Consider the following 18,241-nt stretch of genomic DNA (forward strand, 5'->3'; position numbering starts at 1 on the left):
AAAAAGGCATATTAGCCAAAGTCAAGAATGGCACTTGATGCAGAGAGAAACTCAGCTACTGCTCTGTTCAATTGTTTGGCGTCTTCTGTATCATTATATTACATTTTCTTCGAGTCAAAATTCTTCAGACAGCATTGTATGCATTAATGAATCAATTATACAATCAATTTGACTTTGTTTTTACCGATCTAACAACATAATGGTAATAATTTATTTGTATGGTAAATCTCTATAGATGACAATGGCACTGCAATGGATAGCTGCCGTTTTACAGGCTCCTGATCAATTCTGCTATTTTGTGAGTATTTTTGCGCTGATCTGAACTTTGTTTGTACATGAGGTTTCCGCCATCTTTTCTTCTGACCGAAAAGAGCTTCTGGACATCAGAACAGCGATCACTAACCTCGATTTGGATGATGATTTCTACTTCAACAAGTCGGCAGTGCAGGATAATCTGCTCACCCCAGACAAGGCCCTAATCCCTGAGACTCGGGAAAGGAAGGTACTGTGTTAGAGAGGCCGACTTGCAGGCACCCTGACAAAACTACATCGGCGAGTAAATAAACCGCCTTTTCCCTCCATTCTATTGGCAAAATAACTCATCACTGGAGAACTGTATTATCCTATATTTCTCAGAGTCGTGGCTGAACAAGGACATTGATAATATACATCTAGTTGGTTTTCTATGCACCAGCAGGACAGAAAGGCTCCCTGGGGGAGGTGTGTCTCTTTGTTAACAACAGCTGGTGCTCAATCTCTAAAATTAAGTCAATCTCGAGGTACTGCTCACCCAAGTTAGAATACCTCATGATAAACCGTAGAACAGGGATCATCAATTTGAATAAGATTTTTTTTATTGAGTGGATGATCGGAACATAATTACAAATAATTTGTAGACTGCAAGTTGACTACAAGACGCCCAAACAGAGATAATATTTGACTAAAACATAATCATTTCAAACCTTGCTTATATTGGTATATGATCATGTGTCTCTCTATTATGCGTGGAAATAATTGGGAACAGATGTCCCAAATTAAAATCACTTGGAGCTGATTTCCTGGTGGTAAAAAAAAGAAAGTACAGTGCGGAGAACAAGTATGCTGATTTTGCAGTTATTCCTACTTACAAAGCATGTAGAGGTCTGTAATTTTTTATCATAGGTACACCTCAACTGTGAGAGACTGAATCTAAAACAAATTTTAAAAATCACATTGTATGATTTTTAAGTAATTAATTTGCATTTCATTGCATGACATAAGTATTTGATCACCTACCAACCAGAAATGAGGGTCCACATACTTTTGACCAAGTAGTGTATTTACTACAGAACAAACATAACAGGATAAAAACAAAAGAATAACAAGAAAAAATGTAAGACTCAAAAAAGCACCCTAATGAAAAGCCAAGCTAAAAAGGTGTGTTTTAAGATCTCTTTGAAATATGTCCACAGTTTCAGCCCCCATCAGGTGCTCTGGCAAGCTATTCCAGACGCAGGGGGCATAGTAACTAAAGGTAACTAAAAGGCCATTGCCATTGAATCTGAGAACCTGAGGGACTTACTGGGTACACAACTCAACAGCACGTCTGATATGTATTGGGGTGCACAATAGGAGATCGATTTCAAAACCAACTGGATAACAGTAACACTATCTTGCTTTTGTCATGTCTTTGGTTATGCCGGATTAAGTGATATCAGGTCGCAATTGTAAATGAGAACTTGTTCTCAACTTGCCTACCTGGTTAAATAAAGGTGAAATAAATAAAATAGATAAAAATATGACATGCTATTCTATAAAATCCTTTCTCAGTAATTAATATTACCTGATTGAGCTAATCATGTAAATGTAATTAACTAGAGAGTCGGGGCACCACAAAATAATGTTTATAGAGCTGTTATCTTCCAAATAAACTCTTGAAGACCTAGTAATATTTTACATCAATAGCAGTCAATATTAATCGTCACCTTAATTCAGTCTCATCAGAAAGTTGTGAATTCTTGGTCATCTTCACGAACCCTGGCTAACAAGTTGAATTAGTAATAGAAATTTGGGTTTAATTATTTATTTACTAAATACCTAACTAAATCAAACAGAATTACATATACACAGAATGAATTATACCTTGATTACAAATTATGTCATAAAGGAAAACGTCCCTAGTGGACGGAACAGATATGACAGCTGGTTACACAAAAGAAAAGGGTCTGGGTTTGAGTGAAAGAGCGGGAAAACTGAGGAACAAAGGGCGAAGCTGTGCTATCGTAAATACAGTAAGTATCTTATGCATACCACCCATTTGGAAAAGGAAAATGCAATAAATATTTTCTCTGAGCTGCGCCTCGGTAGGTTGGTGGTAAAATGGAAGGCCGTGTTGCCCAACCGAGTCCTTTGAAGAATGTCTCTGGTGGTAAATTGGATATGTTGTAGTAACATTGTTGTGTGGTAGATGGGTTACTCCGTCTGTTCTTTCCTAGCCTACGTTTGCAGCTGCTGTTGCTAACTCAACGGCTAGGAGGTATCACTTTTGTAGTGAATAAGAGTTCAAAGTTCATACCATTCACAACCAAAGCTCACGCCGAGGTTGGCTTCGTTCTGTAGTTATTATCTGAACCATTCTGACATCGGACCGTCATCCTCGGAACAGGAGGTTACATTTTCGTCAAGGCTTTATATAGTGGAGCGAGAAGGGTGTGTTTGAAAAGTTTGATAACCCATGTCTTTTCACAGGGGCGGGCCACTGACTGAGCAGAGCTCTAACCTTATGAAAACCCAAATCTCTCATTTGGAAGCTGAAATAACATTTCATCTCTTCACCAATCATTTTATATTCAAACATTTAAATTGAACAACAATTCCATGTGACTCCGATAACTACAATGTGCAGACTTTCCACTGTAGAGTTTATGTCATCCTTTCATTAATAAGAATGTCTCAGATGACAACCGAACTGACATCATATTCATTAAGTACCACCGCATATGTTCAATTGGTCGGATTACCAGAATATAGTTCAATTCCCCCCACCTTCTGATGTTCCCAGAATCTCTATGTTAACCAATGGGTTTTCAAATGTCACATCAGTAGGGTAGAGAGGAAAAAGGGGGAAGAGGTATTTATGACTGTCATAAACCTACCCCAGGCCAACGTCATGACACTTTGGATCTTCATGCCTGATAACCTAGAGCCTTTAAGAATCCACTGTCTATGTGTGCTATAGATTCCATAGATTCTATGGTGACGTTGTACTAAATATATCAGTGTAGGATGCATTAGTTTTAACTGTGCAGTGCACAAAAATATCCTTTAACAAATTAATTGTTTAACCATAGACGGAGAAGCATGTCAAATGTCACCACTGCTGCATAGGGCTTCTGTCACACACACACACACAAATACAGACATCATGTTCTAATGCCCAGGGCAAATAGCTGGCATCAGGCTATTTTGCACATTGGTACTTTGCAAACGTTAAAATGACATTTAAGCAGCAGAGGCTCCTTGGGGGAGGACTGTCCCGCTCTGAAGAATTTCAGATTTTTTTTTTTATGTTCCTTTTTAGATAACACTATACTAAATATATTAATGTCACCAAATAAGTGATTAAAACATATTGTTTTGCAATGAAGGTCCACAGTAGCCCCAACATCAGTCTGTAGGGTAGCATCATGTTGTAGCCGAAGGACAGCTAGCTTCCATCCTCGTCTGGGTGCATTGACTTCAGCACAAAACCTAGAAGGCTTGTAGTTCTCACCCCCTTCCATAGACTTACACAGTAATTATGACAACATCCTCCAACCCATCTTGAGCTCTTGCAGCATGAACTGACATGTCTCCCCACAATCAAATGATTCTAAAATTAATCTAGTACTGAAAGCATAAGCTATAGCTAGCTAGCACTGCAGTGCATAAAATGTGGTTGCAAGAAAGAGAGAACCAGTTATATTTCATATTTCCACTTTCACTTAGCTAGTGAATACAGCTAGCTAGTTTAGCCTACTCAAACACCTGGCTCCAACAGAGAGGGATGCAATGTTAGCTAGCTGCCTATAGCTATCCAACACTTGAAGTCTTCCAAGTCAAGGTAAGATTTTGGTTTTATTAATTTATTGCCAACGAAGCCTGCCAGTGCAACTGCTAAACTATTTTCTGACTGTATACAGGACCGCATGATTGTAGCATGTTTACTAACACTTTAGATCTAGTAGCTATGTTGACTATGGAGTTATAATATGGTGACAACGATGTAGGCTGTGTGTAGAGGTTAGCAGTTATGATATGAAGGTTTGGCTTGGAAAGGTTTTTTCACATGGTCACAGATTGCTGATGTGTTGTGCACTGAATTCCACAAGAAAAGGGAGAAGGTGAGGGAGAAGAGCACATAGACGCAAGAAGAAATTATTCCACAATCAAAGAGATCATCCTGTAACGCATTCGGAGTCTATTGTAGCGGTTTCAGGGGTTGTGTTGTGGATGGACGGTATGTGCCCGCGAGGTTTCAGTGTTTTCTGGCTACCAGGACCATAGACAGCAATGGGAAGTATTCCCCAGAGGCAGGACCATGGACAGCTCAGGCAAAACTTCCGGACTGCAGCAGAACAGCCACACCTGTCTCCAGTTGTATTTAGAGACTAAACTGCAGACAGGTGAAACCAATCAGGGCCTCTGCTTAAACACGTCCTGGGTTTGCTTTCTTGCCCTTTAAAAAAAAAATATTTGACCCCAGCTGGTGAAGGAACAGGAGGCTATTGGAGAGACTGAGCATACAGTGGAGAAGGTGGTTTACCGGAATAAAGGAACTGATGATTTCAACACAGAGTGAACCCCCAAAGACCAAGATTGGAGGACTGGTGACGATGTATTTACTTTGCTTGTTTGAGTTTTGTATATCACGAACTCTGCCGGTACCTGATAAAATAAACCATGTTAACCCTTCACGTGGACTGGTGGTATGTGTTTATGTGTAAACCCTGCCCTGCAAAGATCATGCTGCTGAAACCGCCACTATATTCAGACCCCCTCCCAATTTCCACATTTTGTTACTTTACAGCCTTATTCTAAAATGTATTAGATAAATGTCCTCAATCTACACACAATACCCCATAATGGCAACGTGAAAACAGGTTCAGAGATTCTTGCTAATGTATATAAAAAATGATACCTTATTTACATAACTATTCAAACCCTTTGCTATGAGACTCAATTGAGCTCAGGTGTATCCTGTTTCCATTGATTATCCTTGATGTTTCTACAAATTGATTGGAGTCCACCTGTGGTAAATTCTATTGATTGGACATGATTTGGAATGGCACGCACCCGTCTATATAAAAGGTCTCACAGTTGATAATGCATCTCAGAACACAAACCAAGCCATGAAGTCAAAGGAATTGTCCGTAGAGCTCAGAGACAGGATCGTATTGACACACAGGTCTGGGGAAGTGTACCAAAATATTTCTGCAGCACTGAAGGTCCAAGAATACAGTGTCCTCCATCATACTTAAATGGCGGTTCCAAACTAATTCCAAGACTCACCCTAGAGCTGGCCGCCCAGCCAAACAGAGCAATCGGGGAAGGGCCTTGGTCAGGGAGGTGACCAAGAACCCGATGGTCACTCTGACATAGCTCCTCTGTGGAGATGGGAGAAACTTCCATAAGGACAACCATCTCTGCAGCACTCCACTAATCAGGCCTTTTTGGTAGAGTGGCCAGATGGAAGCCACTCCTCAGTAAAAAGGTACATGACAGCCTGCTTGGAGTTTTACAAAAGGCACCTCTGGTCTGATCAAACCAAGATTGAAGTATTTGGCCTGAATGCCAAAGCGTCACATATGGAGGAAGCCCGGCACCATCCCTATGGTGAAGCATGGTGGTGGCAGCATCATGCAGTGGGGTTATTTTTCAGCTGCAGGGACTGCGAGACTAGTCAGGATCGAGGGAAAGGAGCAAAGTACGGCAAGAAATCGTGCTCCAGAATGCTCAGGACCACAGTCTGGGGTGAAGGTTCACCTTCCAAAAGGACAATGATCCTAAACACACAGCCAAGACAATGCAGGAGTGGCTTCGGGGACAATTCAATGTCCTTGAGTGGCCCAGCCAAAGCCCAGACTTGAACCCGATTGAACAACTCTGGAGAAACCGGAATATAGCTGTGCAGCGAAGCTACCCATCCATCCTGACAGCACTTGAGGGTCTGCAGAGAAGACTAGGAGAAACTCCCCAAATACAGGTGTGCCAAGCTTGCAGCATAGCACCCAATCTGACACGAGACTGTAATCATTGCCAAACGTGCTTCAACAAAGTACTGAGTAAAGGGTCTGAATACTTATGTAAATGTAATATTTTCCGTTTTTTTTTTTAAATACGTTTTTAAAATTCTAAAAACCTGTTTTTGCTTTGGGGTATTGTATGTAGATTGAGTTTTAAAAAACGATTCAATCCATTTTAAAAGTCGAGGGGTCTGAATACTTTCCGAAAGCACTGTTTGTAGCCGCTATAAAGTGAACTGTTTGCGTGTGATCAGGGATGTATTAATTCCGAGGATTCTGTTAAACGTTTGTTAAACGGAACGAAACGGGCTGAACATACCTGACTGTTGGACTAATGATTACACCCTATATCAGTTAGATGCAGTCAATAGCGTGCAAGGCGTTAACGAATGTGTCAATGTCTGCCACCTTGATTACTCAAATTTCTCTCGACCTATGAACCTTGCGTACGTTGTAAACTTTCATTCATAGGCTAGGTTGTAGCAACTTCAAGATGGGCATAGGGAACATCCATCTAGACCTATCGATGTTTCATTGAGCTGGGTGGATATGGTGTAATATAAATAAACAAAAAATCTCGTCCGCCACGGCATTCAATGCCATTGTATTTTTAACGCATACAAGATTGCCACCCCACATGAGAATACATTTGGTCACTGCAGTAAAAGACACACCGACTGCATTATCCGCGGCCATTCCACACAAAGCTATTCCACATACACATTTCCTTTTTCCGACTCATTCAGCATTCTGGATGGCTGCTAGACATACGGCTTCAATTTATGCAGGCCATTTCCCCGTTGTGACCGTCACCATCTTTGTTCGTTTAACAACATGCATGCTGTCATCACGCCTTCTTACTTGAGCTTGTTTCTATTCATTTATATTCCTAAAGATGTGGTACTGCACCCCAACTCCCACACCATCTACTTCGAATGACAGTGTCATCAGCAAGAAAATGGAGAGAAAAAAGCCAATTACCGGTGATAAACGTTGCGGTTTCGTCGCCCCTCTTCACTGAAATGATGGGGAACGTGAAGACAACACGAGATGCATCCAAATTGATACTCTACTGCTTGTCTCGGTCCATATGAGTAAAGCATACGACAGGAAGAAAGCCTCTATTCAATCATGTTGTTGACGTACGTAAATGCAAACTGCATGAGCAATGAGTGACATCAAATGTTAAGGTGGACCTGCAGCAGTGATGCTTAGATACTATCTTGCCGCGTGGATAAAACGACATTTAGGCAGGAAATGTTTGTTGGCTGTGTAATTGTAAAACGCGTTTGTGACGTTCATAAATTATAACTACTGGTATGTCCAAGTTGCTATCTAGACCACCTTAAATCGACAGTGCGGCTGCAGCCCAGTGAGCACCGTCCGACGCCAACGTCCATGGACCTTGCGATTTGGTCCGTCCACCCTTGCCTTGATTTCAACGTCTACAGACGTTTTCCGGCCTCGATTTGCCCCAAACGTAGACGTCTATGATTGGTTCCGATTTGGTCCGGTCTGAACTCGGATTTGTCCCAAACATAAACGTCTATGTTTGGGAAGTTTGGACAGCAAAGTACAGTGCAGCAGTTTTTGCCCTAGCACTACACAGCTTTTCAAATAATCAAAGCTTGATGATTAGTTGGTTAATTGAATCAGCTGTGTAGTGCTAGGGCAAAAAAAACAAAATTTAGTTTAGGAAACCTTGCAGTAGAGCACAGCAGAGTACAGTACAGTAGAGCAAAGTATAGTTCAATACAGTATAGTTCAGTACAATACAGAAGAGTACAGTATAGTTCAGTACAATACAGATGAGTACAGTGTGAGTAAAGTATAATATATTGTACAACACCCTACTGTACTGTTCTGTACTCTACCAAAATAAACTGTTCTGTACTGTACTGAACTAAACTCTACTGTGCAGTTCAAAGTTGTGAAATAGACTTCTATGATTGGTTCAGATTTGGTCCGGTCCAACCAAATGTGGTCTTGTTTGGGGATGGAGCTCATTAGAATAATATCCAGCTGGCTTTGCAAGAGTTAATTTACATTTACAGCATATGCTCTTATCCAGAGTGAATTACAGTCAGTGTATTCAACTAAGGTAGATAAACAGCCACAGATCACAGTCATAGCAAGAAAGACGTTTCTGTAACAGTTACTGAGAATGTTATAAAAGTATTTTTTTCCCCTGTTGGTCTGAAAACTTTGAACATGGTCACTGCCAGTTCTAAAACAAGCAATAATAAATAGTCCATACTGCAATCTTCAGTTTGCTGCATTTTCCTATTTTATTGGAATTGTTTTAATGTGATATAATGCTTTCTTCATTGACATGTAGAGATAAGTGAATGTATGTACGGTTGAAATTTGGCCATAGAAACAATGACCAACAAAATATGAAATTTCAACGTCTGTAAAATACACATTTTCAACATCTGGAAAATACATATCCCCAAAACACATGTAAATATTGGACTATAAATTGTGCCTTCCTGTATTATACAAAAATGTTTATTCTATTCTACTGAGCCATTTTATGTCCGTATTCTTATCTTTTATTATTTATAATTGTTGTTGGATTGTTGCGAAGGAACCTGCAAGTAAGCAATTTGTTGGTTCGTGTATACCATGTGCATGCTGTACATATGACTAATACAACTTGAAACTTCTATAAAAGACAACTTTTATAAGTCTTTTTAATATAATTTTGCTCACTGGGAGGCTACTGTGGACCGTCTGGCCACTCAAGAAGGCACATAACATTATCACAAAACATAACCTCCAGCAAATGATCTTCCTCTACCAAGTCCAGTGGTATTGAAACTTTTTCAGTGGGGACCCAGTCTTTTCGAGAAGAATTTCTGTATACACCATTTTTTCAGCAAGAATTTCTTGCGACCCCACCCTACCCCAAATCTAATAACCATAAACCTTTCCAACCATCTAATAACCATAAAATTGGTACATAAACATATATTTGACCTGCATGCTCAGTCCCCTCCTGTAGTCCCTGTTCACCCACGACTGCATGGCCAGGCACAACTCCAACACCATTATTAAGTTTGCAGTGGTAGGCCTCATCACCGACAACGACGAGACAGCCTATAGGGAGGAGGTCAGAGACCTGGCCGGGTGGTGCCAGAATAACAACCTATCCCTCAACATAACCAAGACTAAGGAGATGATTGTGGACTACAGGAAAAGGAGGACCGGGCACGCCCCCATTCTCAACGACAGGGCTGTAGTGGAGCAGGTTGAGAACTTCAAGTTCCTTGGTGTCCACATCAACAACAAACTTGGATGGTCCAAACACACCAAGACAGTCGTGAAGAGGAGAAGACAAAGCCTATTCCCCCTCAGGAAACTAAAAGGATTTGGCATGGGTCCTGAGATCCTCAAAAGGTTCTACAGCTGCAACATTGAGAGCATCCTGACCGGTTGCATCACTGCCTGGTACGGCAATTACTCGGCCTCTGACCGCAAGGCACTACAGAGGGTTGTGCGTACGGCCCAGTACATCACTGGGGCTAAGCTGCCTACCATCCAGGACCTGACACCAGGCGGTGTCAGAGCGGCAGGGTAGCCTAGTGGTTAGAGCGTTGGACTAGTAACTGAAAGGTTGCAAGTTCGTATCCCTAAGGTACAAGTCTGCCGTTCTACCCCTGAACAGGCAGTTAACCCACTGTTCCTAGGCCGTCATTGAAAATAAGAATTTGTTCTTAACTGACTTTCCTAGTTAAATAAAGGTAAAATAAAAATAAAGAGGAAGGCCCTAAAAAGTGTCATAGACTGTTCTCTCTACTACCGCGTGGTACCGGAGTGCCAAGTCTAGGACAAAAAGGCTTCTCAACAGTTTTTACCCCCAAGCCATAAGACTCCTGAACAGGTCATCAAATGGCTACCCCAGACTATTTGCATTGTGTGGCCCCTTTTACACTGCTGCAACTCTCTGTTTATATATGCATAGTCACTTTAACTTTACATTCATTAGGGCGGCAGGGTAGCCTAGTGGTTAGCGCGTTGGACTAGTAACCAAAAGGCTGCAAGTTCGAATCCCTGAGCTGACAAGGTACAAATCTGTTGTTCTGCCCCTCAACAGGGGCAGAAGGCCGTCATTGAAAATAAGAATTAGTTCTTAACTGACTTTCCTAGTTAAATAAAGGTTTTTAAAAAATGTACATACTACCTTAATTGGCCAGACCAACCAGTGCTGACCAAGATGTACTACTGGGCTATCTGCAGTGTCTCACCAACCCCTCTATTATGCTACTGCAACTCTCTGTTCATCATATATGCATCGTCACTTTAATCATTTCTACATGCACATACTACCTCAATCATCCTGACTAACCGGTGTCGGAATATAGCCTCGCTACTGTTATTTTCCACTGTCTTTTTACTGTTGTTTTATTTCTTTACTTACCTATTGTTCACCTAATACCTTTTTTTGCACTATTGGTTGGAGCCTGTAAGTAAACATTTCACTGTATAAGGTCACCTTACACCTGTTGTATTCGAAGCACGTGACAAATACAATTTGATATGACTTGATTCAATTCATTACACTTAGCTCTTAAAATTAAAACAATAAAACAAATGACTCAATAAAATTGTATTTTTCGAATTAATCTTTCTCAAAAACGTTTGTATATTGTCTCATAAAATAAGATGTACTATTTTTTGTTTTGCTGACCCCACTGCACTTCCCCGCGACCCCAACTTTGAACACCACCGTTCTAGACAGACAAGAACTTCTATAGACCAGTGACGCAATCAGGACGTCCGATCCGATATATCCGATTTGTCAAGATCACGTTCCAACAGAAACGAGTCTGGTTTCCCACGAGATTAACATTAAAGAAACCAGACTACAGTCTTCCAGATGGCTAGCTAAAGGTTTCTCCTTTCATCTGTGGCTAAAGCATAACTAGCATCGATATTGCTGCAATAGCTATCTTCTTACCTAGCTAGCGAGACACCGGCCGCCTTGACAAATTACATGGCGATGTTGGGATTCAGCTAGTTAGCTTGCAATCAAGACTCACCAGCTGTCGTCTGTGTCGCAAGGACAGCACAAATGTATTTCTATTTGTAACCTTTTGCAGTTACTCGCTAACCCAACAATATGGTGTAGTCCAAAAAGTGCATGTAAGATATTCAATTTATCAGTCTTGAATTGTTAATTATCACTTCAACATCCCATGTCGCATCAAAGCAATGCGTTTTATCTATAAGGTTACAGTATACCGCTGCACACACACAAATGACACCGAAAGGTAACGTTACTTAGCCTGAAAGGGGAAACTAGTTAACGTCAGCTATGTGCATTTTAAACCCGTATTTATATTTAGCAAAACAACAGAAAGTAAACTGATACATGTTGTCCTATTGCTCATGATAACGATTGAGAAACTGAATACAAAATATATTTTGATTAACAACCTCTGCAAAATCTACTGGATTTGCTAACACATTTTAGTTGTAACGTCACATAACATGCGTCAGAATGGTGGCGTTCGAGGTCGTTTTGTTGTCACCGTACACAGATTATCAATCTCACAATGACTGGGAATCATTTAATGCCTCAAGAACCACATCCATACGATACAAACAATGGTTGCAGACCCGGATCTCATGCCAGAGCAGCGCATAAACCTGCTAAACTATACCTGAATATTAATACATCCGAGCCTCCTGACACCACGACAGTTTCCCCCACACAAAACGACTAACAATTTACATCGGCCCAATTAAATGGTCACCGTGGCATGCCCAAATTTCACCTACGGGACTCCAAACTGAAATTCACATACAAGGGACAGTACTTAAATCGGCCAACCTTGAAGAAATATAAATGTATCGACTAGGGGAGCAGTCAATACAACTCTCCAGGTCAAAGCAGGCAACTGATGCAAGGTATAATAATAACCCAAGTGTGGTCACCAAACCACCTCTGTTACCATTTGATCTTGTACTCAGGGTAGACCACACATATGTTGTATCCCAAAATTACATATCGCGCCATTGTCTTTTCAACGGGAGCGTGTCCACCTTGCCACCTGTACATGTGTGCGACAGACTCATGGGAGGCACACAGAGCTCCGCTGTGACGATCATTATTTGCACCCGCATCTCCTGCCCACCAGAACTGTCTATCTTTTCACAAACTCTTCAGGTCACAGGTAAATTCATTTTGCGTGTATGGTCATCAAACCATCCGTCTCGAGCAATTTTGACGCTGGTGTGCAGCGCGACATAAAAAAAAGACGAGCTGGAACGCCCCTACAGACTAACACCATTGCATTGTGGGAACAGAATTGGTAGTCACGTTTTTGATCCAGCATGGCAGGAAAACAGAAAAGCAAAAGGTAAATTGCTCACAGTGAAATATGGGTACTGAACACATTTGTTCTATGAAATAACAATGTAGCGAGTTTCTTTGTATATTGTACATGTCTAGTGTTTTGTGTCGTACTTTATTTGCCTTGGAATGTTAAAAGTGGAGTTGATAGCGCACTTTAAATAATCGTTAGCCTTTGCTAATAGTTAGCTAGTTTGCTTGGTTAGAAATGGTTGGCATGCTCGCTAACCAAGTTAGTTGAGTGAGTGAGTGATCAACATGTTACTTCCCCTGTTCTGTTTTCAAGTTTGTTTTGGCATGGTTTATTGAAATTTACTGTTAAACGGATCCAACTAACTAGCTAATTTAGCCAACTAAACTAACTTTTACTCGCCATCATTGTCACTGCAGAGAGACTTGTAAACGTATCTGATAAAATTCGCTAGCTTGTTTAAATATAGCTAAGTAACTGATATTTTACTTTGTAATTAAATATCTTAATGTTTGCTATATTGGCTGTTTATTGTTTCTATGTTGCAGGAAGTTGGAGGACCTCAGTGTGGACGAGTTCCTGCTATCTGGCTTTGACTCGGCAGGTGAGGCTGATTCTGAGGATGACACTCATACCCGGAATGGACAGAAATCCAAGAAGAAAGCAGGGCAATCTGCAGCTCAAGACAAGTAAGTGTTTCTCACTTCTTCATTCAGTGTCTGCCCCAGATACTTTAGTATACCCTAAAAATACAAATGTCCTTCCAGGTCACCTGGTCGAATGTTATTTAATAAATGAGTATGTCCTGTCTTGCAGGGGTGATGACAAAAAGAAAGGCAAGGCTTCTCAGCACAAAGACTCACTGTCAAGGCTAAAAAGTAAAGATCCAGAGTTCTATAAGTTTTTGCAGAAGAACGACCAGACCCTGCTCAACTTTGACGACACCGACAGCTCCGAGGATGAGGAAGAGCGGAAGTACCACACGCTGCCCAAACAACTGGAGGTACCAGGGCTTTGATTTTGACAAATGTTTAATGATCTGAAACTGTAAATCAAATGATGTATAGAGTGACTATAGAGTGAGATTCCTGATATAAAAGGGTAGCCTATGCTTGACTAAACCAGCAGCATTAGAGGAACATCTCATTTTACACTTGTAAATGTCCAATTTGAGGGGATGCAGATTTTACACTCAACATGTATTTGTTATTTTATATTCCTTAGCATGTTTTTTGTCTCTATAATGCCATTTACATTTTTCAGAATGTTAACTTTAAGGTTATGTGTGACTGTAGGAGGCCAGTTCTGATGATGATGATGAGGAACAAGGAGAGTCCACCAAGAAATCCAAGAAGACAGCAGAGGCCATCAAAGTCACAGAGAAAATGGTTGACGAGTGGCAAGCCGCAATCAAGGTAAGACTTACCTACAGGCTATCCACCGAGCATAGACCTCAACCTTTTTCCTCTACCTGACTTTGGGTGTAGTCATTGTAAACAGACTACACCGGGATGCCGGATGCATAATGGCCCTTTTCAATAACCAACATTTGATGCATATTTTGTCTCTACAAATAGAATAGGGCTTTGTCCCATCTTCCACCTCTCAAACCTCTGGGTTAACTACCGTCCCATGAGTGTCGTGATTAAAAAACTATGCCTACCAGGCAGCATTAATTAGGAAGGAAAAACATATTATTATATGAGGTCAAGAGGCTTTTGTTTCTACTGTACCACAATACCAGTGCTTTTGCCCTTCATTTTTGTGTCTTTACTTGCCTCCCATCCCTTTGTCTTCAGGATGAGCCTACACCTCGCCTCTTCAGAGAGATCACACAGGCCTTCAAGGCTGCCGTGGCGACCACCAAAGGAGAAGGGGGAGATCCGTGTCGATACAAAGTGGCCGACAGTTCAGGTAGGGATCATACCCTCCATGAGTGTGTATTTAGTAGTGTCAACATACTTTTGCCCCAAGGACGATGATATCATTTGTGGTGTGTGTGTGTGTTTTCCAATAGTGTTCAACGCCTTGGTCCTGTTCTGTATCCGAGACGTGTACGTGGCTCTGCAGAGGATGCTCAACCTAAAGCCAGATAAAGACCAGAAGAAGTAATAAATGGAGACCTTTCTTCTTTACATCAGCTTTAACCATTTCCCTGATGCTTAGTTTTGAGTAGGAAATTGCTAACCCGATTAACCAACGAGCCAGTGTATTTTATTATTTGTGCCAAGGTGATTTAATTTGTTTTAGGTGTATCCATTTTAGAGGTAGACCGATTATGATTTTTCAACACTGATACCGATTATTGGAGGACCCCAAAAAAGCTGATACCGATTAAAAGGCCAATTTTATATTTATAAAAAAATATATATATATATATTTTACAATTATTTGTAATAATGACAATTACAACAATACTGAATGAACACTTATTTTAACTCAATATAATATATCAATAAAAATCAATTTAGGCTCAAATAAATAAACATGTTCAATTTGGTTTAAATAATGCAAAAGTACAATATGTGTCATGTAAAAAAGCTAATGTTTGAGTTCCTTGCTGAGAACATATGAAACATGAATGTTGGTGGTTCCTTTTAACATGAGACTTCAATATTCCAAGGTAAGAGGTTTTAGGTTGTAGTTATTATAGGAATTATAGGACTATTTCTCTCTACCATTTGTATTTCATATACCTTTGACTATTGGATGTTCTTGTAGGCACTATAGTATTGCCAGTGTAACAGTATAACTTCCGTCCCTCTCCTCGCCCCTACCTGGGCTCGAACCAGGCACACATCGACAACAGCCACACTTGAAGCAGCGTTACCCGCTTCGCTCCACAAAAGCCGCGGGGAATAACTACTCCAAGTCTCAGCGCGAGTGACGGTTGAACCCCGCTAGCTAGCCATTTCACATCGGTTACACCAGCCATTTGGCTGATAGGCTTGAAGTCAAACGGCGCTGTGCTTGCGAAGAGCTGCTGGCAAAACGCACAACAGTGCTGTTTGAATGAATGCTTACGAGCCTGCTGCTGCCTACCATCGCTCAGTCAGACTGCTCTAACAAATCATAGACTTAATTATAACGTAGTAACACACAGAAATACGAGCCTTTGGTCATTAATATGGTTAAATCCAGAAACAATCATTTCGAAAACAGAACATGTATTATTTCAGTTAAATACAGAACCATTCTGTATTTTGTCAAACTGGTGGCATCCCTAAGTCTAAATATTCTTGTTACATTGCACAACCTTCAATGTTACGTCATAATTACGTAAAATTCTGGCAAAGTAGTTTGCAATGAGCCTGGCTGCCCAAACTGTTGCATAAACCCTAACTCTGTTTGCAATGAATTCAAGAAAAGTGACCCAATTTCACCTGGTTAATATTGCCTGCTAACCTGGATTTCTTTTAGCTAAATATGCAGGTTTAAAAATATATACTTCTGAGTATTGATTTTAAGAAAGGCATTGGTGTTTATGGTTAAGTACAGTCGTCCACCGATTGTTCTTTTTTCGCAAATGCGCTTTTGTTAAATCATCCCCCAGCGTTGCATCGATTATATGCAACACAGGACATGCTAGATAAACTAGTAATATCATCAACCATGTGTAGTTTACTAATTATTATGATTGATTGATAGTTTTTTATAAGATAAGTTTAATGCTAGCTTGCAAGTTACCTGGGCTTCTACTGCATTCGCGTAACAGGCAGTCTCCTTGTGGGGTGCAACGAGGGGCAGGTGGTTATAGTGTTGGACAAGTTAACTGTAAGTTTGCAAGATTGGATCCCCCGAACTGACAAGGTGAAAATCTGTCGTTCTGCCCCTGAACAAGGCAATTAACCCACCGTTCGTAGGCCGTCATTGAAAGTAAGAATGTGTTCTTAATAGACTTTGCTAGTTAAATAAAGGTATATATTAAAGAACGCAAAATCGGCGCCCAAAAATACCCATTTCTGATTATGAAAACTTGAAATCGGCCCTAATTAATCGTCCATTCCGATTAATCGGTCAACCTTTAATCCATTTCGGGCTTTCCTCTCTCATTTTCTCATCTTCAGGCCAGTGCTTCCATCTTCCAGTCCTAAGTGGCAGAAGTACCAGGTGGACATCAGGATGTATCTCAGTGGGATCGTTCAGGTTTGTCCCGCTATTTATTTCATCCTCCCTCTCCCCCCCTCTTGTCTGAATTGTCACTGTTACCTTTCCCTTTTCTTGCATACAGTATTTGTGTTGGATGTACCCTAGTGTTTTTAAAATGTTTCTATCATTTTTACTCTTATCGAAGATACATTTCATTTGATGTACCTCTACTTACAACAGCAAATCAATGGAACTTTAACTCTCCTCCTCTGTTCACAGCTCTTGTCATGTCTCACAGAGGCCACCGTCATCAGTGCAGTTCTGAGGCACGCCAACCAGCTGGTTCCCTACTACCTGTGTAACCCCAAACAGTGTCGCCACCTGCTCAAGGTGACTTCCAGTTACCACAGCAACGCCTATATGTAGGCTGACCAAACTGCATTGATGATCATCGGGGGAATTAGGCAAATTATGTTTTTGTATTGTCAAGCCGTTATGATTTAGTTCAAAGGATGATAACCCTGCAGAGATAACCCACATTAATATCGGTTGAGTATATAAACAGTGTTGTGCGGCACTGGAGGATCCCTTCCTAGGAAATGGCCTATTACCACTGTCAGAACCGTGTAACTCCATTTTGTCCCCGTATTTTTTAATTTTTTATTACGTTCATTGAAAGTAGTAGCACTGATGTTTCATAATTGTATTTTCGTAAATGGTCAAATATGACTGTCTTTGTCATTTCCTGAAAAGCTTTTAACGATGCAAGACGTCCGACAGCGACACTATGCTCCGGCCTGGTAGCCTTGCTATTGGGACCTGGGTCCTCCATTCCCGACGCTAGCTCTCACAGTCCACCTCTCACCTTTTTTCCCCCTAGCAACTGATCAAGCAGTGGAGCACCGGGGAGGAGACGAGCCGCGTGCTGGCTTTCCTGGCCCTCAACAAGATCTGCAGACAGAAGCAAGACACCAACCTCAACCCCATCCTCAAGGTATGTTCTCTGTCTCTCTCTGTTCCATCCTCTGGGGAGGTGAGACCATCGTGGGTGAAAAATGCTTCATTCATTTGGCCCACGGTAGTTAATACCCGTCAGGAGTGAGTAAGTAAGGTGTATGTCTCCACATCTGCATTAAAAGTGCTAAACAAATATCGCTTCCCAGTTAGTGGCAAGTGTCTGCACATAAAAATTCCTGAATGGTGGCACATAGCAGTACAAAGTGAAAGGTGTAAAGTTGCCTGCACAACTGTTGGAACTCCCCAAAATGAACATTTAAAAAAATATATTTTTAACTGAACTCGGACACCCTTTAACCTCGTTTTCTTTCCTCAGCAAATGTACATCTCGTACGTGCAGAATTGCAAGTTCACGTCGCCCACCGTTCTGCCTATGATCAACTTCATGCAGCGGACGCTGACGGAGATGTACTCGCTGGACACACAGGCCTCCTACCAGCACGGCTTCATCTACATCCGCCAGCTGGCCATCCACCTGAGGAATGCCATGACCATGAAGAAGAAGGTTAGCAGTTAGTCGCACATACATTCATACACTAG

The 18,241-nt window shown here is 41.1% G+C and overlaps 2 protein-coding genes across 7 annotated transcripts in view; one reads left to right on the plus strand and one right to left on the minus strand.

Moving 5' to 3' along the window:
• The window catches only part of LOC118361075 (kelch-like protein 17), a 33,693-nt gene extending 25,902 nt beyond the window's left edge, over positions 1-7,791 (minus strand). For 2 of the 6 annotated variants that reach the window (XM_035740822.2, XM_035740821.2), the window contains exon 1: positions 404-6,516. The gene's annotated coding sequence lies outside the window, so the exon portion shown is untranslated. Of the gene's footprint in view, positions 1-403; positions 6,522-7,244 lie in introns of those variants that run through there. The other 4 variants (XM_035740818.2, XM_035740819.2, XM_035740820.2 and 1 more) reach the window with 4 other exon arrangements.
• Positions 7,792-12,470: 4,679 nt separating this feature from the next.
• noc2l (NOC2-like nucleolar associated transcriptional repressor) overlaps positions 12,471-18,241 on the plus strand; it is a 33,148-nt gene continuing 27,377 nt past the window's right edge. The window contains exons 1-10 of the mRNA XM_052482841.1: positions 12,471-12,631; positions 13,144-13,284; positions 13,412-13,598; positions 13,891-14,010; positions 14,395-14,509; positions 14,613-14,703; positions 16,663-16,741; positions 16,964-17,074; positions 17,565-17,678; positions 18,018-18,206. Of these exons, the coding sequence (XP_052338801.1) occupies positions 12,606-12,631; positions 13,144-13,284; positions 13,412-13,598; positions 13,891-14,010; positions 14,395-14,509; positions 14,613-14,703; positions 16,663-16,741; positions 16,964-17,074; positions 17,565-17,678; positions 18,018-18,206 (1,173 nt within the window). The 5' untranslated portion in view covers positions 12,471-12,605. The remainder of the gene's footprint in view (positions 12,632-13,143; positions 13,285-13,411; positions 13,599-13,890; positions 14,011-14,394; positions 14,510-14,612; positions 14,704-16,662; positions 16,742-16,963; positions 17,075-17,564; positions 17,679-18,017; positions 18,207-18,241) is intronic.

Source organism: Oncorhynchus keta, chromosome 28 (genome assembly GCF_023373465.1).
Source record: "Oncorhynchus keta strain PuntledgeMale-10-30-2019 chromosome 28, Oket_V2, whole genome shotgun sequence".
NCBI classification, from domain to species: Eukaryota; Metazoa; Chordata; class Actinopteri; order Salmoniformes; family Salmonidae; genus Oncorhynchus; species Oncorhynchus keta.